Here is a 24,800-nt window from a genome sequence, read left to right on the forward strand (position 1 = left end):
CCATTCAGGACCTCCTCACTCTTCCTACCCACATCATTGGACCCTATGTGGACCACGACATCCAGCTGCACACCCTCCCTCTTGAGGATACTGAGAACTCGATCTGAGATATTATGGACCCTGGCACCAGCGAGGCAACAGACCATCCAGGATTCTTGATCTCTTCCACAGAACCTCCTATCTGTCCCCCTAACTATGGAATCCCCTATCACTACTGCTCTCCTCTTTTCCCTCCTTCCCTTCGGAGCTGAGGGTCCAGTCTCGGTGCCAGAGATGCAACCACTGCAACTTGTCCCTGGTAGGTCGTCCCCACCAACAGCATCTAAAACGGTATACTTATTGTTGATGGGAATGGCTACAGGGGTGCTCTGCTCTTCCTGTCTATTCTTCCCCTTCCCTCTCCTGATAGTCACCCAACTACCTGTCTCCTGACTCCTAGGGGTGACTATCTCCCTGAAATTCCTGTCTATTTCTGCCTCTGCCTCCCGAATGATCCGAAGTTCATCCAGCTCCAGCTCCAGTTCCCTAACACGGTTTGTCAGGAGCTGCAGCTGGATGCACCTTTTGCAGGTGTAGTCATCTGGGACAGCTGTGCTCACCCTGACTTCCCACATACTGCAAACGGAGCACTCAACTGCCCTAAGTGCTGTCTCCATTGCCTAATCCTAATCTAATTAGATTAATTAAAGGAGCTTACCCGGCCTTACCTCACCTGGAGTGAAGTTCGTACTCAGCCTCTGCTCGCTATTTAAGTTCTCCCGCTGCCTCACGGGCCGACTTTCATGCGCTTGCGCAGTTGTGCCCCGTTCAAACCTCGCCTCTGTCTGATTGAGCCAAAGCCAACCCACTCTGCCTCAGTCCACTCCGACAATGGCTGCTGTATAGTTTCCTCTCCCATAGTTTCCTCAAATTGATTTCCAGACCCCCATCTTACTAGTTTAAAGTTGGTCCCTTAGAGAATCAGGGTGGTCAGCTATGTGTGGAGCCGAGGGAGATAGGAGAGATTTTGAACGATTTCTTCTCTTCGGTATTCAATAAGGAGAAGGATATTGAATTGGGTAAGGTGTGAGAAACAAGTAAGGAAGTTATGGAACCTATGACAATTAAAGAGGTGGAAGTACTGGCACTTTTAAGAAATTTAAAAGTGGATAAATCGCCAGGTCCTGACAGGACCTTGAGGGAAGTTTGTGTAGAGATAGCAGGAGCTCTGACGGAGATCTTTCAGATGTCATTAGAAACGGGGATTGTGCCGGAGGATTGGCGTATTGCTCATGTGGTTCCATTGTTTAAAAAGGGTTCTAGAAGTAAGCCTGGCAATTATAGACCTGTCAGTTTGACATCAGTGGTGGGTAAATTAATGGAAAGTATTCTTAGAGATAGTATTTATAATTATCTGGATAGACAGGATCTGATTAGGAGTAGCCAGCATGGATTTGTGCGTGGAAGGTCATGTTTGACAAACCTTATTGAATTTTTTGAAGAAGTTACGAGGAATGTTGACGAGGGTAAGGCAGTGGATGTAGTCTATATGGACTTCAGCAAGGCCTTTGACAAAGTTCCATATGGAAGGTTAGTTAAGAAGGTTCAGTTGTTAGGTATTAATGCTGGAGTAATAAAATGGATTCAACAGTGGCTAGATGGGAGATGCCAGAGAGTAGTGGTGGATAATTGTTTATCGGGATGGAGGCTGGTGACTAGCGGGGTGCCTCAGGGATCTGTTTTGGGCCCAATGTTGTTTGTAATGTACATAAATGATCTGGATGATGGGGTGGTAAATTGGATTAGTAAGTATGTCGATGATACTAAGGTAGGAGGTGTTGTGGATAATGAGGTGGGTTTTCAAAGCTTGCAGGGAGATTTATGCCGGTTAGAAGAATGGGCTGAACGTTGGCAGATGGAGTTTAATGCTGAGAAGTGTGAGGTTCTACATTTTGGCAGGAATAATCCAAATAGAACATACAGGGTAAATGGTAGGGCATTGAGGAATGCAGTGGAACAGAGAGATCTAGGAATAACAGTGCATAGTTTCCTGAAGGTGGAGTCTCATGTAGATAGGGTGGTGAAGAAGGCTTTTGGAATGCTGGCCTTTATAAATCCGAGCATTGAGTACAGAAGTTGGGATGTAATGTTAAAATTGTACAAGGCATTGGTAAGGCCAAATTTGGAATATTGTGTACAGTTCTGGTCACCGAATTATAGGAAAGATATCAATAAATTAGAGCGAGTGCAGAGACGATTTACTAGGATGTTACCTGGGTTTCAGCATTTAAGTTACAGAGAAAGGTTGAACAAGTTAGGTCTCTATTCATTGGAGCGTAGAAGGTTGAGGGGGGATTTGATCAATGTTTTTAAAATTTTGAGAGGGATAGATAGAGTTGACGTGAATAGGCTGTTTCCATTGAGAGTAGGGGAGATTCAAATGAGAGGACATGATTTGAGAGTTAGGGGGCAAAAGTTTAAGGGAAACACGAGGAGGTATTTCTTTACTCAGAGAGTGATAGCTGTGTGGAATGAGCTTCCTGTAGAAGTAGTAGAGGCCAGTTCAGTTGTGTCATTTAGGTAAAATTGGATAGGTATATGGACAGGAAAGGAGTGGAGGGTTATGGGCTGAGTGCAGGTAGGTGGGACTAGGTGAGATTAAGAGTTTGGCACGGACTAGGAGGGCCAGAATGGCCTGTTTCTGTGCTGTGATTGTTATATGGTTATATGGTTATATATGGTGGTCTTTCTTTTTAAACCTTTGGCACGCTACGTCATGTACCTGCGCAGTCTAGCCTCTTTACTGCGATCAGTTAAAAAAAAGCTTCTCTTCAAGCTTCTTTTACCTCTTCCCTCTCTGCCTCTTGCTGCGATTGAATGTTCATGTTAATTGGTAGTTGTTTAAATCCTCAGAGTGTGATCAGGGAAGTTGCTAAGTGGCCATTGTCTGCATTATCACAATGTTAAAGTGTATCCCTGTCACGATGCATAGTTCAGGACAGGTCTGTTTTGTCAGTTAATATTCTGGTTAGTTCTGTATTCAGAGAGCCTTCCTTCTGCACTTTAGCAAACAAGATGTATTTTGGGTGTTTGGAATTTGTGCTCAGAAGCTTTCAGCCCAGACTCCAAAGTTTAAATATTCAAAAGGATTCTACGAGCTGAGATATACTACTATTATAAATTTGTAATTCTACGAATTCTACAAATATTCAAATTGTTAGAGGTTGGTAGGTAATTATAGCAATTGAAATTGTGGTTATTCATTTATGACTTTATTTGTGTTTAAAAACCACCTCAGAGTACAGAAATGTTACATTTATCCAGTTATATGGCTCAGAATGTTGGACGATATCTAATAACATGAGGAAATGAATTGAAGCAGCAGAGATGTGGTTTTTGAGGAGGATGCAAAGAATATCATGGATGAAACGAATATCTAATGAGGATGTCATGAACACAGCAAGCACAAAATGAGAAATAATGTATGAGATCATGAAAAGGCAATGTATTTTCATTGGACATATGTTTAGGAAAGAGGTGTTAGAATGCATGGTAATTATGGGTAAGATAGAAGGGAAGAAAGTATGAGGACGGCAACGACAAATGATGATGGAGACAGCAGCCAGAGAACTGGAAATGAATACCAATGAATTGATCCACTTGACACGAAACAGGAGTGTGTGGGCCATGGCAGGCAAAGCTCAGTCTGGGCTTGGCACCTGATGATGGTGATGATGATGAGTTTAAAAAATGTAAGACCATGAGTGAAGAGAGGAGAATCAGATTCTCTGCAGAAATTCTGCTGTTTTTATATCACTAGCTTCAATGTCTCTCCAATGACTCAGTTGATGAATCACAGCAGAGGTTATCCTGCTTAGACTTTGATAGAAATAAAAATCACAGATCATAGTTTCTATGACAGATTCTGCCATTAATAAATCACACACTACATCACAAATATCTGAAACTTCTTACCAATGGCAAGCAACTCCATTATTTTCAACTCTTTCCCACCAACAGTGAAGGTGTAATCTCCTTGGTCACTGGCATTTAATCTGCTTATCGTCAGTGCACCACTCAAAGCGTTGAATTGTAAACGGCCCTTGAACTGTTCACTTTGTTCCAATGTGGCGACACCTGGGATGTGATCCAAAATAACATCATGGCTTTTGTTGCTGGCTTTGAAAGTCCAAAGGATTTCATTCTTGCTGGAATCAACGGTGATTTCAGGATCCAGTAAAACTGATGAACCAAGGACACCAACCACTTCTTCCCTTTCAGCTGGTTAGAAAAAAAGGAAAATATAACCATGTAAACTGTAGAGCAGGTGAAAGTGAGACAACTACAGCACAGGAGTAATATTACATGAACAGATGTTATTGGACATTTTACTGCAGTTTCAGGACCAAGCTGTGTGGGGCGACTTGATCTGTACCATGTTCACCTAGACAATAGTAATACTTATGTCAGGGTAATGTTTATTGACTATGGTGCTTAGCCGTCTGCTCAACTCAGACATTAAGGACCCCCGTTACCCAGGACATGCCCTGTTGTTAATGCTACCATTAGGGAGGGGGTACAGGAGCCGGAAGGCACACACTCAACAATTCAGGAACAGCTTCTTCCCCTCTGCTAACAGATTTATGAAAGGATATTGAACCCATGAACACGACCTCGCTCATTTTTTTGCCTAACTGATGTAGAGTTGGCATGGTGGTACTGTAGTTCGCACAATCTTTACAGTACCAGCAACCCAGTTTCAAATCTGGCTGCTGTCTGTCAGAGACTTCGCACATTCTCCCTGTAACAGCGTGGAATTCTTCCAGGTGGTCTGATTTCCTACCACAGTCCAGAAATGTACGAGTTGGCAGTGTAATGCTCTGTGAGGTTTCACTGCTGATGTAATGGTTTCTCTGTAGCAGCAGTGTTTGGATTATGACTAGAGATAACGGGGGTTTGGTTTGTGCACCATCCGACGAGAAGCTTGTTGTTTTGTCTTTGTCTGAGAAAAGGGATGCATGGACTTTTTGTTGGTGAGAGAGGATTGAAATGCAAATAAAGAGAGTTGGTAAACCGCCGGACGGAGTGTACGTAGAGCGAGGGTCTAAGGGTCAGTGGCACTTGGAGGAGGTTGACAGGGAGCAAATGGATGGAACTCTGAACTCCAACATGTGCATTAGACTGTTTCATTAATATGGACCCTTTTACTTCTTATTCTTTTTTACTAGTCCTATAGTCACATTAAGTATTCTAAAGCTCAAATATTTAATCACATATGTTGTACTGTCTGTTATTTTACCATATGGATTTATAACTGGTGTTACGTACCCGTGAAACGTGACAGTGGTACCCTTGTCACGTGACTGGGGTTGAAGCTATACTGGACTTGAGGTAATGGTCTTGTGATGGTGGAGTGACGTCATTTTCCCGCCAGTAGAGGTCATGTGACAGGTTTTTTTTACAGGTTATAAAAGGAAGACCCACCCTGTGGGGAGGGGCAGTTCGAGGCTGGATTTGCCGTTGACTTCATGTCACTGCGTGATTTAATGTTATGACACAGTTTAGTTGAAAAATGAAGTTTTATCTAATGCCTAAAGTTTAAAAAGTCATTGCCAGCAGTTTCTTTGCTGGTGGAGAGTGAAGATAAGAATTTGGAAGATAAAGATCGAGGAGAATCGATTTTCGACGGTGGATTGGTTTCGACCTTATTTGATCCTCATTTGGAAGGATTCCGTTGACTATTCTTGCTGTTAATCCCTGGGATGACCAGAAAGGATTTGAGAATAGTGTGGAAGGAAAGGTCAGTGCCTTTAAACTGTTACATTTCATAAAAGTATTCATGGGAAAAGTTCGACGCCGGGGATCGAAGGACATCGACGTGGAAGAGAATTTGAATCGCCTTAAAAAAGTCTCTCCTTTTAAATGGACTGAGTATTTTGAACTTTCGGCAATACCGCTTTAAAGAACTGTTTTTTTTCAATACTGCTTTAAGAACTGTTAGAGCTGCATTGCTTTAAGAACTGTGAAGTTGCCGCACAGCAGCTGTTTTCCGGTTACGTTTGAGTTTGTTTACTTTTGGGGGGTTTGTTTTCAGTGTTTAATAAACGTGTTATTTGTTATAAAAACCCTTGCCTAACTCATATATATTTATTGTTGCCTGAATACGTAACACTGGACAACACATCAGGCAGCATCCACATAAACAAGATTTCTCATTTTGACTGGGCCAAAGGCTATCTTCACGCAGACAAGCTCATGCTGGCTGAACCTGAGGGTTACAGTTGGTTAATTGGTGATTGTAAGTTGTCCTGTGGTTGGGCTTGGGTTAAACTGGGGGTTGCTGGTGATGGGGCTCAAAGGGCTAGAAAGGCCGACATTGTGCTGTATCTCAATAAAGAAAATAAATAAATAGGCTGTTTAATAAACGTATATATTTACAGTAATTCATAGTTGTGCTTTTATAATTTACAGCATTGTGCTGCTGCTGCAAAAACAACAAATGTCAGTGATATTAAACTTGATTTTGATTCTGTAAAAGATCAACTACCTACCTGTCATATGACGAAGATGGAACCAGATGGTAACTTAAGATTGACGATAGACTATTGAGAACTGAATAAAGTAACTCCATTAGCAACCTCAAATATAATCTGAAAATAGTGGTTAAACTGAACGAAAGAGCACAACGATTCACAGATTTGACATAAGTAATGGATTTTGGTCTATCCCACTAGAAAGACAGAGTCGATACAAGTTTGCACTTCCCTTTCATGGACAGCAATAAATGTAGACTGCCCTAACACAGAGGTTCCATAAATCCCTATCTATATTTCACCAGCTCCAAGGAGAACGGTTAAAATGGTTCTCAAAACATGAGCGCTTGGTGCAATACATAGTTGATACACTTCTGCAGACTGAAATCAAGCAGAAACATTATTGTCTATTGACAAAACTACTGCAATTATTACATGCACTGGGACCAAAGATAAACCTTAAAAAAAGCACAGCTGAGAAGTTTGTTATTTGGGAATGATCTTGACATGTAGAAAAAGAGAAGTTGATAAGCAAAGAAGTGGTTAAGAAACTGCCTATTCTACAAGACCTGAAAGGGCTGAGGTCCTTTCTGGGGCTGGTAGGATACAATAGGTATCACATTGATCGATTTTCCACCAGGGAAACACCTTTAAAGGAGGAACTGAAACAGAATGCCTTGTGGGGATGAAATCAGAGCACACACAGGTCATTACAGCCCTGAAGCAAGCACTTGCCACTGCACCTGCTCTAAAAAACCCAAATCCGAATAAGCCATTCAGACTGGAGGTGGCCACAGCTGATACCCTCCTCTTGGCAGTGCTACTATCAGAGACGCATGGGAAGTTAAGACCAGTAGCGTATGAATCATGCATGCTCTCACCAGTAGAACAGGGGTATGCTGTATATGAAAAACACTTTTTAACTATTTTCTGGGTGGTACAGCATTTTGCCTACATTGTGTGACTTAATCCATTTACAATACTGTCAGAACACACCTCTACATAATTACTGCTTGACAGAAGGATTCAATATGGTTTGGTAAACCAAAACAGAATTTCTGGATGGACTTTGCTGTTGCAAGAGAGAAATATTAGTGTAAAGCGAGTAACAACACCTCAATGTTAGCCAACAACCTGATGCATCAAGGAAGTGAACATGAGTGTCAAGTTACAATAACAAATGATCCCAAGGGTCCACTTGTATTATTACGAATGTGGAGCAACTCTGAGTGGCTGAAGGGTGCAAAGTTGCCCCCTCCATTTTGAGAATTGCAAGATCGCTAGCATTTCGGGTATGAGACCCAGGAAATGAGAGAGATACACAGCATGTCAGTAACTGGAGAGACACAGGATAACAGCAAAGGCAGTTGTTATAGACACCGCAGAATACACAAGGTTTGGAATGTCTCCTAACAAAAGCGGAACGGAACCACTGATTACTGCTATTGTCTCTTGGAGAAGGAATTGTGTATTGAGTACTGTACTATTCATTGAAACCCCTCAGGGGACAACCAGAGTGGTCTGGTTGAGGGATTGCATCATCCCAACCTGATTGACATCTGAGACCCCGTGAGTGAGGATAAAAGAGGGGTCTGGAGAACACCCCTTAGACACACCAGGAGAAATGCTAGAAATCCCATGACAGCGTTTTATAGCGAAGCCGGTGAGAGCTCGTGTGTGTCCTCCCTTGCCTGGGTGGCGGGCTCATCATGGAAGAACGGTTTAGCTAAAGGAAAGGTCATACTTGAACGGCCACAACAACGAGACACCGACGGATCGAAATCATAAAGGAAGGTTGGCAAAACACTTAGCGGTAACTGTTCCCATTCTTCTATCTCTCTCTCTCTCCAACAATTGCAACACAATGAACAACAAACGATGGCAGCCTGTGTGAACTGAAACAAACTTTATATTTCCATCGGACAATTCATTATCCCCTAGACAACGATAGAGCTTATTTCTTATTGATTATTATTATACCCGCACTTTTAGGTTTAGTATTGACGACGTATATTATCTGTATATTTGCATTGATATTATTTTTGTGTATTTTTGCTAATAAATACTGTTAAAAATAGTATCACCAGACTCCAACGGACGCCTCTATCTTTGCTGGTAAGTAACCCAGTTACGGGGTTTGTAACAGTATCAAAACAAAAAGCAGAGGGTGGAAACAGATCAGATAAAGTAATGGCTGAGAATAAAGACATAAAGAGAAAAGAAAATCCCTACTTTAAAATTTTTGTAGATGGCTCCTCATCAGTACAGGATGGAGAGAGGAGAACTGGGTGTGCCATATACATAGAGGATAAATCTGAAATGAATGCACAGGCAGTAAAATAGGCAGCTGTAGCAGATGTGGTAAGCCACACAGAATGCTTTTCACCCAGGTCAGTAACACACTCTGATGGAATGTTATGTTTTTAATAGCCTTGCAGAACATTTGCTTGTGTGGGAAGCCAGAGGATTTTATTCAGCTGACAGGAAGCCCCTCTCATCTACTGATTTATTGTGGAATATATATGAACAGGCAAAAGGAAAAGAATATGGAGCAAAGGTGAAAACACACTCTAAATTATCCAAGAGGAACAGGAAAGCTGAGCTTTAATTGGGCGGGAATGGAAGCCAAAGGTTGAGAAGATCAGAAAGCAGAAGGAAAAACAGGTTAAGGTTATAGATTTAACCAAGGATCAGAAGGAAGATAAAGAAATTTAAAATTAATATAAGAGGCAAGAACAAAACTATATAAGGAGTACAAGGGAGTAAAAGATGGAATAGTCCTACATGAAGAAAAGTTGGTGGTTCTGGAGAGAGGAAGAAACTAGATGATCCACTGCTACCATGATCTATGGGGACACTGAGGGGCTGAAAGTACCCTGGAAAAGATACAGGGGGTATGCTGATGGCCAAAGATAAAGGACAACGTGGAGCAATATGTCAAGAATTGCTTGATCTGTGCACAACACAATCCTGACAGAAATGTAAAGAAAGGAGCCCTCTGATGCACCAGACCAGTGGAAGGGGCATGGTCTCATTTGCTGTTGGATTATGTTGTTCTCTGACCGACCACCCACCCCAGAAGGGTACAACTATATTCTGCTCATAATAGATACCTTTACCAAGTGGATGGGATCTTCCTCAGCTGAGCCCAACACAGCAAAGGCTACTGCAAAAATCTTATTGGAAAGAGTGTTCACTCATTGGGGATTACCCCAGAGTATACAATCTGATCAAGGGACACATTTTACAGCACAGATAATGCAAGATGCCACAGCAGTTTTAAGGATCAAGCAGAGCTTTCCTATACTCGATAAGCCACAGTCATGACCGGAAGGGACACAAGAGGAATGGATGAGTTGGTAGGATTAGATTTGGCAGAAAGTGAAATCAATGGGATTGTGTCAGAAAAGTGTGCACAACAGTTGGTAGAGACACTAAAATAAGCCAGTTACATCAAATAGAAATAAGCTGCTACAGAGTAAAGCCTACTTTGACTCAAAATTCTGTTTCATGGAATTAAGTCCAGGACAAAGAGTGATGACAAAGAGCCAGTGCTTGTCTGTCCTGGCTGTAATGAAATTAGGTGAAGAAAAATGGAAGCCTTGAGTCCTAAGACAATTGGGAGCATAGATTAGATGGCCTATGAAAGCAAACCAAAAATATGGACTGAAAATAATTTAAGATTTAATCTGGAAATAAGAGCAGAAATTACCCTTGTGTGTTACAGGTTTAATTCAACATGCAGAGAGTAATGTATTTTGTTGCAATGGAATTAACCATGACTGGGGTCATGGTCAGTCTTGCTCCAGGGCCATTACAATTGACAAATATGTTAACGGTGATGCCATTGCTTGGAGAACACTTGGTGATTGAAAATAATTTTTGGACTAAGGACAAAGGTTAGTTATTCCAGAAGGTACAAAGGTACAGTTCCTATCCAGTATCCCTGTGGGAATAACCATAAGTCAGTCTTTAGAACCAATTATTGAGCAGCCTTCAGGTAACGATGGCCACCATAAGATTACAGTTCTGTGGGATCACACTCATGTGAATTTTGATTAGTGCAGTGATCTACACAAGAGGTATATCAGTCAGGGTAGCCACACCATGACTTTCTGGAAGGTTGCTTCCATCATTATAAGCGAGTTTAAACAAGTCATAAATTCAAGGAAAAGAGGATTGTGAGCAGGTTATGCATCAGGGGTAGCAACAGTCAATACCCAAGGTATCCCAGAATCAGAAACTCAGATATGGTCCCTTTAGCTGAAGATGTGGGATATTACTGGAGAAAATTATAAGACCAGATATGAACTAATCAGATTTGGTCAAGATGCATCCCAGGTAACAATGGATGTAGTTACATTTATGAATCTCTTCAAGATACAACCAACCTGATTACTGACTGCCTAGACTTTACTTTTAGGCAAATACACAAGACTGAGATTTGTGCTGAATGTGCAAGTTGGTTACTCGGCATGATTAGCACTAATGTACTACAATTTGATGCACATCTGTTACGTATTCAGGCAAAAATAAATATATATAAGTTAGGCAAGGGTTATTATAACAAATAACACGTTTATTAAACACTGAAAACAAACCCCCCCAAAAGTAAACAAACACTAGCGTAACCAGAAAACAGCTGCTGTGCAGCAGATTCACAGTTCTTAATAGCGTTGCAGTTCAAACAGTTCTTAAAGCGGTATTGAAAAAAAAAACAGATCTTTAAAGTGGTATGCCGAAAGTTCAAAAGCTCACAGTCCATTTAAAAGGAGAGACTTTTTAAGGCGATTTAAATTCTCTTCCACGTTGTTGTCCTTCGATCCCCGGCGTCGAACTTTCCCACGAAGAATTTTATGAAATATAACAGCTTAAAGGCACTGACCTTCCTTCCACACTATTCTCAAATCTTTTCTGGTCAAACCCAGGGATTAACAGCAAGAATAGTCAATGGAATCCTTCCGAATGAGGATCAAATAAGGTCGAAACCCATCCACCGTTGAAAATCGATTCTCCTCGATCTTTAACTTCCGAACTCCGATATTCACTCTCCACTAGCAGTATGGTAAGAAACTGCTGGCAATGACCTTTTAAACTTTAGGCATTATATAAAACTTCATTTTTCAACTAAACTGTGTCATAACATTAAATCACGCAGTGACATGAAGTCAACTTGGCAAACCCAGCCACGAACTGCCCCACCCCACAGGGTGGGTCTTCCTTTTATAACCTGTAAAAAAAACCTGTCACATGACCTCTACTGGCGGGAAAATGATGTCACTCCACCATCACAAGACCATTACCTCAAGTCCAGTATAGCTTCAACCCCAGTCACGTGACAAGGGTACCACTGTCACGTGTCACGGGTACGTAACACATCAAGTATCAAATAGGGTATCAGTCAAGCACATAACAGAATGGGTGAAAGGAAGAGTGCCATTGAGCCACATCAGCAGCTTTACAATAACCAATAGAGTACTGGGCTTCTGTGATGATGGTAAAAGCATTGAAATAAATTAAGCTATTTTATAAGCTATGTGGTGCTCCACATTCCCCAATATTGAAATAAATTAAGCTACTCTTTGAAAGGGGTTCATAACTGGACAAGATTCATAAAAATACTTGGATATCCTTAAGTAAACCACCAACACATAATATTGTCGCAGTATGAATGGTATTGGGAAAGGATAGATTTATGAGGTTGTCAACAAAGACAGATCACTGGGCTTGCCTGGAAGAAATGACAAAGCAGAAACTTACAAATTGTGGTTTCACTACCTATAAAAGTGGTTCGTTATCTATTTTGCCTATGAATAATCAGTCCTTCCTACAATATGCATTAGTGAGATAGATATTATATGGCAACAGCAGTCACAAACTATACCAAGGGATGGAAAAAATACCATTTGGGAAGTCACAATGTCAATATTGGAACATGAATTTTGTACTGGCCATTTGAGAACCAACTTTGCCTACATGAGCAGGAGACACAATAATGGAGGAGAATATGAAGATGCAACACACTGACATGGATCAGTATTTGTCAGACTGTATTGTTACTGAGTTGCCACCAGCTCCTCACTTGACTGGAGACAGGACACATGTTGTGGAGGAAGCAAGGGAGATAATCCATCACTGGACTAAGCACACTAATATACAGTAATTAAAACACATGCTGGTAAGGCAAATGAAATACTGAGTGACCCAGATATTGGAGTAAGTTTTGGAATTAGGGATCAAATGTTCAAATACTTCTATGGGTGAGAATAGTATCACATGCTGCTGTAATACTCATTTTGTATTCATTAATGTAGATCAACTTAGAAAATGGAAGGCTGAAATAATGTAAAAGGTTAGGGAATGATGGTTTCATAAAAGAGCAGAGACCATTGTTAGCATAAAGTAAGTGAATTCAGTAAGTAAATATCAGCATTACTTTTATAATGTAAATATTGCACACCTACTGGGGTTCCATGGCAGTTCTATGGGCAGTGAACAGAAGGAGAAGAGGATAATGATCCTAAGGTAAATATATCTGGATCAAGAGGAGGGAGATGTTGGCCAGAAAGGGTGACACTCGATGGACAGGAATGGAGGTGGTCATTTTGTGAGACTGTCTTTGCAGTCCCCATTTTGTGAATTTAATCAGTGCAATAGAATGTGGACACAAGGAGCTTTCTGCTAATGACCTGCTAATCCTGAGACCATTCTCAGACAAGTAGCTATTTTTTAAATAAACTGACTGGCTTGCAGAAGGAGCAGTTGGAGGCCTGGTATCTGGGTCACCTGGTTTCACTGGTTTGACTCAGAGTTGAAAAGAACAAAAGGCATGAGGCTGAGGGCAAAGGCCCCAGAACAATGCTGGTTGTAGCCCTGGACCAGAGCCAATAGGTGGGTCAGGTTAGGACTTCTGACTGCAATGCAGCAACAACTCTCCAGAGACCAACCATCACAGTTTTGCAGTATCCCACAAACATGTGGAGATTAGAACAGGAGCACGAGGAAGGCCAGCATAGTTTCATACTTTTTCTCTTCTTTGATTGTTCAGGGAGGGTCAGGGAAACAGAGTAGATGCTCACACAGGTATTCAGTTGTATAAATTCATGTGCTTGTAAAATGAGCCAATAAAGGTATTTGTCAGAAACACAGATTCTCTCTGTGCTTAACTGATCATCACTGTGCTACAGTGTGAAATGGTTCTGTGAACCTGCAACCTCGAGGACAGTGAGGAATTGTCGGGGAAGGCTTATGAGGCACTCCAGGGTTGTTTTGAGGCGACAGACTGGCAGGCCCTCTGTGAGCCTCATGGAGAGGACATTGATTGACTCACAGAGTGCATCACTAGTTACATCAACTTCTGTATGGACTGCAATGTTCCGGCAAGAACTGTCCGTTGTTATTCAAATAACAAGCCATGGGTAACAAAGGACATTAAGGGCATCTTGAATGCTAAAAAGAGGGCATTTAGAGATGGAAATAGGAAGGAGCTGAGGACAATACAGAGGGACCTGAAAGCCAAGATCAGGGAGGCTAAAGACAGGTATAGGAGGAAGCTTGAGTGGAAACTCCAGCAGAACAACATGAGAGAGGTCTGAAGTGGCATGAGGACCATCACTGGGTTCTGGCAAACTAGCAACAGAGGAGCTGAAGGCATTGTGGACAGGGCCAACAAACTTAACCTGTTCTTCAACAGATTTGACACTGTAACCCCTGCCCATCCCCCACATGATTCATCTGTTGTCATCCCCCAACCAAACCATACTCCACTCTCCCCTTCTACCCCTCCTCACAGCCCCCCACCCTGCTCTCATGACTACACCCGTCCCCCACCTGAAACCACCACAGTGGGCTTCACAGTGAACAGGTGAAAAGACAGCTGAAATGTCTCCACCCAAGCAAGACTGCAGACCCAGATGGTGTCAGCCCCAGGGTGCTCAAAGCCTGTGCCCCCCAGCTATGTGGAGTACTTCACCATGTCTTCAACCTGTGCCTGAGTCTCCAGAGGGTTCCTGTGCTGTGGAAGACGTCCTGCCTCGTTCCTGTACCGAAGACACCGTGCCCCAGAGGCTCCAATGACTACAGACCAGTGGCATTGACCTCCCACATCATGAAGACCCTGGAGAGACTTGTTCTAGAGCAGCTCCTGCCTATAGTTAGGCCATACTTAGACCCCCTCCAGTTCGTCTATCAGCACCAACTAGGAGTTGAGAATGTCATCGTCTACCTGCTGAACTGTGTCTACGCCCACCTGGACAAGACGGCAAGCACTGTGAGGGTCATGTTTTTTGACTTCTCCAGTGCGTTCAACACCATCCGCCCTGCTCCGCTGGGTGAGAAGCTGACAGTGATGCAGGTGGATGCTTCCCTGGTGTCATGGATTATTGATTACCTGACTGGCAGACCACAGTATGTGCGCTTGCAACACTGTGTGTCAGACAGAGCGGTCAGCAGCACTGGGGCTCCACAGGGGACTGTCCTGTCTCCCTTTCTCTTCACCATCTACACCTCGAACTTCAACTACTGCACAGAGTCTTGCCATCTTCAGAAGTTTTCTGATGACTCTGCCATAGTTGGATGCATCAGCAAGGGAGATGAGGCTTAGTACAGGGCTATGGTGGGAAACTTTGTCACATGGTGTGAGCAGAATCATCTGCAGCTTAATGTGAAAGAGACTAAGGAGCTGGCGGTGGACCTGAGGAGGGCTAAGGCCCCGGTGACCCCTGTTTCCATCCAAGGTGTCAGTGTGGACATGGTGGAGAATTACAAATACCTGGGGATACAAATTGACAATAAACTGGACTGGTCAAAGAACACTGAGGCTGTCTACAAGAAGGGTCAGAGCTGTCTCTACTTCCTGAGGAGACTGATGTCCATTAACATCTGCCGGACGATGTTGAGGATGTTCTACAAGGCTGTGCTGGCCAGTGCTATCATGTTTGCTGTTGTGTGCTGGGGCAGCAGGCTGAGGGTAGCAGACACCAACAGAATCAACAAACTCATTCGTAAGGCCAGTGATGTTGTGGGGATGGAACTGGACTCTCTGACGGTCGTGTCTGAAAAGATTATGCTGTCCAAGTTGCATACCATCTTGGACAATGTCTCCCATCCACTCCATAATGTACTGGTTAGGCACAGGAGTACATTCAGCCAGAGACTCATTCCACCAAGATGCATCACTGAGCATTATAGGAAGTCATTCCTGCCTGTGGCCATCAAACTTTACAACTCCTCCCTCGGAGTGTCAGACACCCTGAGCCGATAGGCTGGTCCTGGACTTGGCGTAATTTACTTATTATTATTTAATTATTTATGGTTATATATTGCTATATTTCTACACTGTCCTTGGTTGGTGTGACTGTAACGAAACCCAATTTCCCTTGGGATCAATAAAGTATGTCTGTCTGTCTGTCTGAACGGAACTGGGGTTCTGGCTTATGACATGCAGGATCATTTATCAATTAGCAGGGCCAGAGTGATGAGGCTTTTAAGATTGATAGGCACCTCCTGGGTTGACAGGTCCTTGTTCCAACACTCCAAGGAAGCAGCACTTCCTCGTTCCAGCTGCCGTCCTGCGTGAGGATCCTGAATTCCACTGTATAATCCAGCATTGAGCATGAGACTTGACCCAGGGAAAGTATCTGATTTGCTGCCCCTCCACCACTCCACTTCCCAGATGGTTGAAAACCTGACACATCTCAGCAGTAAAATCATCATATTGCAAATAGGAGTTTTATTGTCCCATTTAGCAGAGGGCCAGGTCAGAGCTCACCCAGTCAAGAGCGAAATGATGAATCCTGGCCCAGTCTATAACATACAGAGATAAATGCAACTCAAAATGTAAGATGTTCTGGGACAGGAAATTGTAGCATCAGTTTAAGGATCAGTCGAAGCATTCGGACACCAGAATCTGGGGCTCTGAGAGAGCAAGCAGACTGGTGAGTTGCTGTATCAAGGCGGAAAGTTTGTTGACAGTGATGAGCAGACAGTCAATGGTTTCCTGCAGAATCTGAATCGTGTGCTCATGTCGACAGATGACTTCCTTCAGGCAAGCAAACTCTTCTGAGTCAATTACCGGTTTACTCATCCTGTCAGGAACTGTCGAGGAGACTTGACCAAACACAGAGCATTTAATAGGGAACAACCACCTTAATACTAAACAGAAAATTATCAAGACAAGAATGGCCACAGGAGAAGAGAAAACTAATAATCAACACAACATGCCAACTGAAGGCAAGGAGCAACTGGTTGAAGCCAGGCAATTTGTATGAGTGCACAAGGATTGTGGATGGCGGCTGGGTTTAAATAGGCTGCAGGTGATGAGTTGAAAATGAGTGTAAGGTGACTTCTGTTTACTGGGTGGAGGTTGGGAGGTGCCTGTCCATGCAGGCCTGACAAAGATACTACTGCTGTACTAGCAGTTATAGCTATGCTCCACCTCTGAGACCCAGAGTTCAAGCTGCTTTAGCTGGAGATATTTCCCACATTGCTCTTGTAGGTGACTGGAAGTGTCTACACTCTTAATTTTGGTACAAGATACACATCCCACATCCCTTCAAACATGATCATTTATAAAACAGTCATCAGCTACTGATTTTGGTCCCACAGCTTCCCAATAAATACAGGCACTGTTGTTGACATCTAGACATAGAACCTAGATTCTGGAACAGTACACCAATCGAACAGGCCCTTAAGTGTGTGATGTCCAATTACACTTATCCTTTCTACCACTATATGATCCATATCTTTCCACTCTCTACATATTCATATGCCATAAAAAATCTCTAAAATGCCTCAACATTACCCATCTTTACTACCATCCTTTCTTTCTCAATCTTTTTTATTAAGTTTCAAATTGATATACATAACAATGGTAATGATATAAAGAGATTGGGATTACATTAATAACGGTTAACGTATACAGACACAGTCTCTGAATAACATATGTAATTTAAGTCTCCCAATCTCTTAATAACTGAACATGAAAAAGATTCAAAGAATTTTATACAAAGAAAAAAAATCCCACTACACTAAAGAAAAAAACAAAGAAAAAAAACAAAACAAAACAAAGACTCGGCTGACATGTTTCATTGGTTGACTGTTCCTAATCTGACCCTTTTTTATATTCCTTAAAAGTGCCAGTACTTCCTCCTCTTTAATTGTCATAGTTTCCATAACTTCCCTACTTGTTTCCCTTACTTTACACAATTCAATATCAAAAATGTCTTTCCAATATCTTTCCAAAAGAGGGCAATACCAGAACATATGTATCAAGGAAGCTACCTCAGAATTATACTGTCACAGATAGGATTTATATGGCAATAAAAACTAGCTAACTTTCTACCGCCAGGACTTAAGAACTTTTTAAAAGCTATTATTAATGCTTTTTGAGATAGTGATTTAGATGCATATCATATTTTTTTTACTGAGTTAAGTATTGTATGTAATTAGTTTTGCTACAACAAGTGTATGGGACATTGGAAAAAGTTGAATTTCCCCATGGGGATGAATAAAGTATCTATCTATCTATCTATCTAACTTATCCTTAGACATATGGGCTCTATGAAACACATTAAGTTGTATCAAAGCATGTCTAGCACACATTGAAGAAGTGTTAACTAGTTGGAGAATTTTCTCCCTTTTGTCTATATGTAAAGATACCTGAAGTTCTCTTTCCCATTCATTCTTAATTTTAACAGATGTACCTAGACTTATTTTCATAATTAAATCATAAATAATTGCTACTAAACACTTCAGATAGGGGTTGAAACCTAATTTTTTTCTGTAATTTCAGTTTGCTGTTGTATCAGAAAAGTTGGTAAAATAACATTCAAAAAGTTTCTAATCTGTAAATATCTGAAAAAAATGTGATCTAGGCAAATTATATTACAAACCTTAAAAGTAACCCATAATATCCCACTGGAAATTTCTTCTGTAAAGTTAGTTGAAAAGAAAAAGGCAATCTGTTCTTTAATAAAGTTCACAAAGTTTAAGTCCTGAAACAGAGTAGAATTGAAGTGCCATTGTCTAACGCTAAAAGTTACATCAGTTAATTTGATTGAACGTTTCAAGGGTGCATGATCAGAGACAGCGATTGCATCATACTCTCAGGCAGTAACAGACAAAACTAGTCAAGAGTCGATAAAAAAGTAATCAATTCTAGAGTAATTGTGATATACATGAGAAAAGAATGAGAACTCTTTATCGGAATGATTTAAGAACCTCCATATTTCTAAATTTCCGGAGTCAACTAAAATGGAGTTAATAAAAATAGCGGATTTGTTTGGAAGTATCTGATTGCACACAGACCTGTCCATCGTAGGATTCAGGCAACAGTTAAAATTCTGCCCATTATCAATGTATATTAATTTAAATTAGGAAGAGGTGCAAATAAATGGTTGAAGAATTCAGGATAGTCAGTATTTGATGCATAGATATTAACCACAGCAACTTTTTGGTTAGAAAGTAAAACAGTAAGTAACAGAAATCTACCATTTGAGTCTGAGATAATTGCATAGTTAACAAATGAAATCGAGGAGTCTATAAAAATAGATACTCCTTTCACATTAGCCTGTGAATTGGAGTAAAATTTTTAACCCTTCCATAACCTAAAAAAACGCTGATTATCCTCCTCCCTCACATGAGTTTCCTGGGCAAAGATAATCTGAGCATTCAATATATGAAAACCTTTAAAAATCTTCTTCCATTTAATCGGATGATTCAAAGCTTGTTTATTCCATGAAACAAAGTTAATAATACTATCCATTTTACTCGAGTAAGCCATATGGTATGTAAAGGGTTAACCTTACTATATAGGAAACTCATAAATCAGGAAGAGGGAAAAAAGGTTTAAAGGGGAACCGGAAATTACGCCAATTCAGACATATTTGTAGTTTCAGATCAGCCCAGATTAAAAAAAACTAAACTTAAAATACTCCCACCACCCCATCCACAAAAGCCCCAAACTGGCCAATAGACAGCCAGAAAGCCATCGAGATATTTCTCTACCCGCATTTCTCTTAAAGGCAAGTCTCCAAAATTGAAAAAAATACAAAATACCACCCATAGACAAAACATTGAGAAAAGAATGCCATAAAAAGACCAAACAAATATTGAAAAAAAAAGTCATTTGCAAAACATTTTGAAATGAGACATCTTGAAAAGTGAAACAGAATACAATCTTATTAATATTTCAGGAAAAAAAACAATCAATCACCAAATCAGATTCTTAAATATTTAAAAAAATGAACAATTGAAAATAATAAAGTAAAATAATAACAGGAAAAAAAGGAACTTTAACATAAAAGCATGATAAACATCCATATTCCAAAACAAAGTACAAGTATTATCAAACCAAGGGCAAAATTCTTTAAACTTTAAAAGTCCAGATCTATGAACTGGTTATTAATTTATAAACCAAATGAGTACAGACATGATGAAACAGCAAACCCATTAGACTGCTGAGATTGAGCATTCATCCTGAAGGAATTGATGAGCTTCGTCCACGGATTTAAACCATTTACGTGATTTATCAGGCAAAACAACCCTTAGGCAAGGTGAAAGCAGCAGAGCTGGTTGGAACCCACTTTGATATAACTCTGATATCACCGGTTTAAAAAGCGATCTTTCTCACATCACCTCGGGACAGTAGTCTTCCACCAGATGAAACTTAAGGTCTCCGTGTTCGATGACCTCTTTCTGATAAGCAATTCAAATTAAATGCTCCTTGCTGTGCACATAGTGGAATCAGAGTATAACAGGACGAGACTTCAACTCTTTGAGAGATTTTGCTCTTAAAGCCCAATGGACACGGTCAAGTATAGGGGGAGTAGAAAAAACTTTAGAGCCAAACACATCCATTAAAAATTGAGAGAAGAATTTAGTAAGGTCACCATTCTCAACGTCTTCATGGAATCCTACTATTCGCAAGTTCTGTCTACGACAATGACTTTCCAAATCAATAATCTTGACTTATACTGCTCCAGAGTTTGAGCGGTCGAAATTAATTTCTTTTTCAACAAGTCCAGTCTATGATATCTCTGTCTACCAGCTTCCTTGATTTCAGAGATTTGCCACTGTTGTTTTTCATTCTTCCGCTTAAGTGCTCCCAGTCTACCTTTGATCTCCTTTAACAATACTTCCAAAGTAGAAAATCTTTTATTGAATTTATCATCCAGGAACTTCAATATAGCCTCCAAAGTGAGTTGAGACTGTTCAGGCTGTTTAGAATCACCTTCTTTCCTTCCATTTCCATTACTAACTACCTTACTTTCAGCTAATGCACTTTTCCCTCTGGTATCCATTTCCAGCGATTAAAAAATCAAAGTTCAAGAATATAAAAGTGTAATAAACACTTTGATATAGATAGTGAAGGGTCGTAAAAAAATTGAAAAATGTACGGAGCAAAGCCAAAATGTAACTGACTCCATCTAGTTCTGCAAGAGAACCCAGCCTTTACTACATCCTGACAGAGAACTCCACACACCAACACTCTCCTCTCATCTCAAATGCTTGTGATCACAGACATTTCAAACCTGATCAAAAGTTACCAGCTGTCCTTTCTAACTCTGTGCCTCTTAATTTTATAAACTTCTGATAGGTCTCCCCTCAGAATCTTCTATTCCAAAGAAAACATAGAATAGTACAGCACAGTATAGGCCCTTCAGTCCGCAATGTTGTGCTGACCCTTATACCCTGCATCCCATATAACACAGCCCACCTCCATATTCCTGCACATTCCTGCAAATTCCTCTGTATACCTGTCCAGTAGTCTTTTAAACTTCACTAGTGTTTCTGTTTCCACCACTGACTCAGGCAGTACTTTCTATGCACCAACCACTCTTGGAGTAAAAAACCTTCATCTAATACAGTTGGCCCTCCTTATCTGCGGGGGATTGGTTCCGGGACCCCTTGCGGATACCAAAAAACGCAGATGCTCAAGTCCCTTACTCTACCCGTCTCAATGCAGTGAACCTTAGAACCCAGCAGAACCCCAGACCTTATTTAACCTGTCTCCCTGCTGTGGACATTAGGACCCGGCACCGGAGCTCTGAATCTGCAGTGTTTCTATTCACGAAAATAATCGTGATCACGATTGAAAATAAAGTGGAAATAATAAAGCGATCGGAAAGAGGTGAAATGCCATCGGTCATTGTAAAAGTGTTAGGCGACGTGGGTCAACCAATGGAACAATTTTAAAGGATAACTTGAGAAAGGCCCTGCCCCAATGAAAGCTACAATTATTACTAAGCAACGCAAGGGTTTAATTATTGGGTTTTGGGGTTTTGAGTGCTTGATCCTCCACATCAACCAGCATGTTCCCAGCAGTGAAACATACATTCCTAAGTGTTTTATATGCATAGAAAGGAAAAATATATAATATAAACTAAGATAAACGTTTGACTAACTGACACTAAACAATACCGGATGTACCTGCTCCCACTTACTTAAGTCAAGTCAAGTCACTTTTTATTGTCATTTTGACCATAACTACTGGTACAGTACATAGTAAAAATGAGACAACGTTTTTCAGGACCATGGTGTTACATGACGGTACAAAAACTAGACTGAACTACATGAAAAACAACACAGAAAAAAAAGAAAAAAAACTACACTAGACTACAGACCTACCCAGGACTGCATAAAGTGCACAAAACAGTGCATGCATTACAATAAATAATAAAGAAGACAATAGGGCAGCAAGGTGTCAGTCAAGGCTCTGGGTATTGAGGAGTCTGAGTAGTAAGAGAACTTCCAATTTTTTTCGATCCTGATTCACGATAACCCACACACATCCTCCCGTATACTTTAAATCATCTCTAGATTACTTATAATACCTAATACAATGTAAATGTTATGTAAAATAGTTGTTATACTGCATAATTTAGGGAATAATGACAAGAAAAAAAGTCTGCAAACTTACTAACCTATCCAAGTTACTTATGTATGCAACCCTCAGGCTCGGCCAGTATGTGTTCATCTAGAGGAAGGCAGCCTCTGGCTTCGACAAGCTGAGAAATCGCGTTTGTGTGGATGCTGTGTGATGTGTTGCCCAGTTACAAATCCGCATTGCAAAATATCAGACTGTACACCATATGCAATTAAATGATTGAACTTTTCAAATCATAATCTGAATGTAGGGTTAAGTAAAGAGAATTAAACAAAAGTCCATTTTGAGGAAAACGTCAAAGTACACATTGGAGCTCACTGATACGGCCATTCTTCAACCATCGATCTCCAAGTGTCGCTGACCTTCGGCCCCTTGCTTGCATTGCACTCCGTCCGGTGGTCTTCCAGCTCCCTCCACACGTGTCTTCTCTCTTCACCTCTTGCCGACGAAAGACCATGAAAATCTCTCTTTCAGACCCACAAGAAAGAACAACACCCCTCTTATTGGCTAACATAAGCCCGGTCTCATCTGCATTAAACACCTACTTTGGTGTGATGACTAACTCAGCTATCATAGCCCACAACTGCACAGGGTAGCGTCCAGTCGTTTCGTGGTCAGCACTAGCTTGCTCATGACACACAGCTAAGTTATGAAGCCTCTGACGATTAACAAACATAGAAAACCATCCTCTACTTGAATTAAAGCTAATAATATCATTTGACACTTCCTCACTAGCCTCTGAACAAAGGCGACCATAAATTTCCAAAGCTTTCACACAAAGATGATCGCTACTGAGTGTTTTTTTTTCCCTTTGCTTCATGCTCAATGTACAAACTCAATATTTTCTCCATTTTTGTCATAATTGGGTGACGCAGTTTGGTAACAATATTTGAAGACACTTGATATGAATCAAGCACTGCACTTTTTATTTTTTCAGCATTTTTCTTTATGTTCCTGATCGTGGACTCACCAAGGCTGAAGTAGCATCCCAGAGCTGTGTTACCTACACCTGACTCTGCCCTGTTTATAATTTCCAACTTTTTTTCAAGTGTTAAAGTGGTTCTCTGCTGCCTGGCTGATGGCCCAGGACTTGATATAGGATGCTTAGGAGGCATGGTTAAATATTTCAAGCACAAAATCAGTTCACCGTAGGTAATAACAACAAAAGGTTAAGAGCGCAGGATCGCACATCCACAGGCTGCCACTACCACTGGAAGACTGGCGGGACTGAGACTGTGAGGCGTGTGCGTGGCTTGTTTTGACGGGAAAGTGGTGCGTCTCGCCCTGACAGCCTCGCAGACTCCACTGCACAAACATGCATAACTGTGAACTTTGGATGCACTTAAGGAGAAGTTGGTAGAAATAGTTATGTTGCACAACTGTGAAAACGCATTGTCTGAAAGCATATGTAACGGGGATACGGTGTGCTCACCATTTATGAGCTTCTGTTTGAAGTGAAATTTGGTGAAAAAACATCTCTGCTGTTTGTATAATTGTTCCAAAGCTTTGATACCTACATCCTTATTTCTGGCAGGATGGTGGCCCTTTCTTAGCTCAGTATGCTCGGACTGAATCGTCTAACGTTTCCTTTCCCCAGCAAGCAGGATCAGTGGTGTAAGGATCCTCAGCATGACCTTGTAACCCTCCCACTGACAAAAGTTTAAACTAATTAACTATAACCAAATTTGACAGACATACTCTTAAACAAATCAAATGACTCCTTCCCAGGGCTTGCTACATAGCCTAGGCCTTCTGGCTTTGACAACACGCTCGCAACACAGCGACCAGAATAAAGATATTTGTGAAAAATAAAATTCATACATATTTATTTATATATTTTGATTATTTTAGGCCCCTCTGCAGCTCTGGCCCCTTGGCTGCAGCCCAGCCTAGCCCTGCCTAAAGTCCAGCCCTGGTAGCTCACCAAAACGGTAGGGGTCACGCTCTGTTCCCCCGGCGCTACACAGGACAGTATATCCAGTGGTCTCCTAATTCTCTGAGACCTTCGTTCCCCCTCATCTTACTCTTCAGGTTCAGATACTACTGGTGATACTTCCAGTCTACCTGGTGAGACCTCCCCCAACCTATCAATCCTACCCACCTGCAACTTGGAGTCCTCGGTCCCGTGGCCAAGTCCCACTTCCTCCCCTGCAAAGTCCAGCTGCAACCCAGGCTTTCCAAAGATAGCCTTCCCCCCCCACCACCGCACTTCACCTGACTCAGTGGGAGAAGGGCCGGGAGTCCCTTCCTCATCAATGGGGAGTTAGCGAAAGGCAGCGTATACCCCACATCCAAGTCCTCATCCTCTGAATCAGTATCCCTCTCAGGGGTGGGAGCCGGCCTAACGCCGCCTGCTATGGGCCCTGCAGTCGGCCTGCATTTCCACGGAGGCCTCTTACTCG

At 41.5% G+C, this 24,800-nt stretch overlaps 1 protein-coding gene across 1 annotated transcript in view; it reads right to left on the minus strand.

Moving 5' to 3' along the window:
• LOC140717274 (uncharacterized) overlaps positions 1-24,800 on the minus strand; it is a 133,646-nt gene that overhangs the window by 97,819 nt on the left and 11,027 nt on the right. Inside the window, exon 2 of the mRNA XM_073030703.1 lies at positions 3,955-4,260. Coding sequence (XP_072886804.1) covers positions 3,955-4,260 — 306 coding nt within the window. The remainder of the gene's footprint in view (positions 1-3,954; positions 4,261-24,800) is intronic.

Source organism: Hemitrygon akajei, chromosome 2 (genome assembly GCF_048418815.1).
Source record: "Hemitrygon akajei chromosome 2, sHemAka1.3, whole genome shotgun sequence".
Classification (NCBI taxonomy): Eukaryota; Metazoa; Chordata; class Chondrichthyes; order Myliobatiformes; family Dasyatidae; genus Hemitrygon; species Hemitrygon akajei.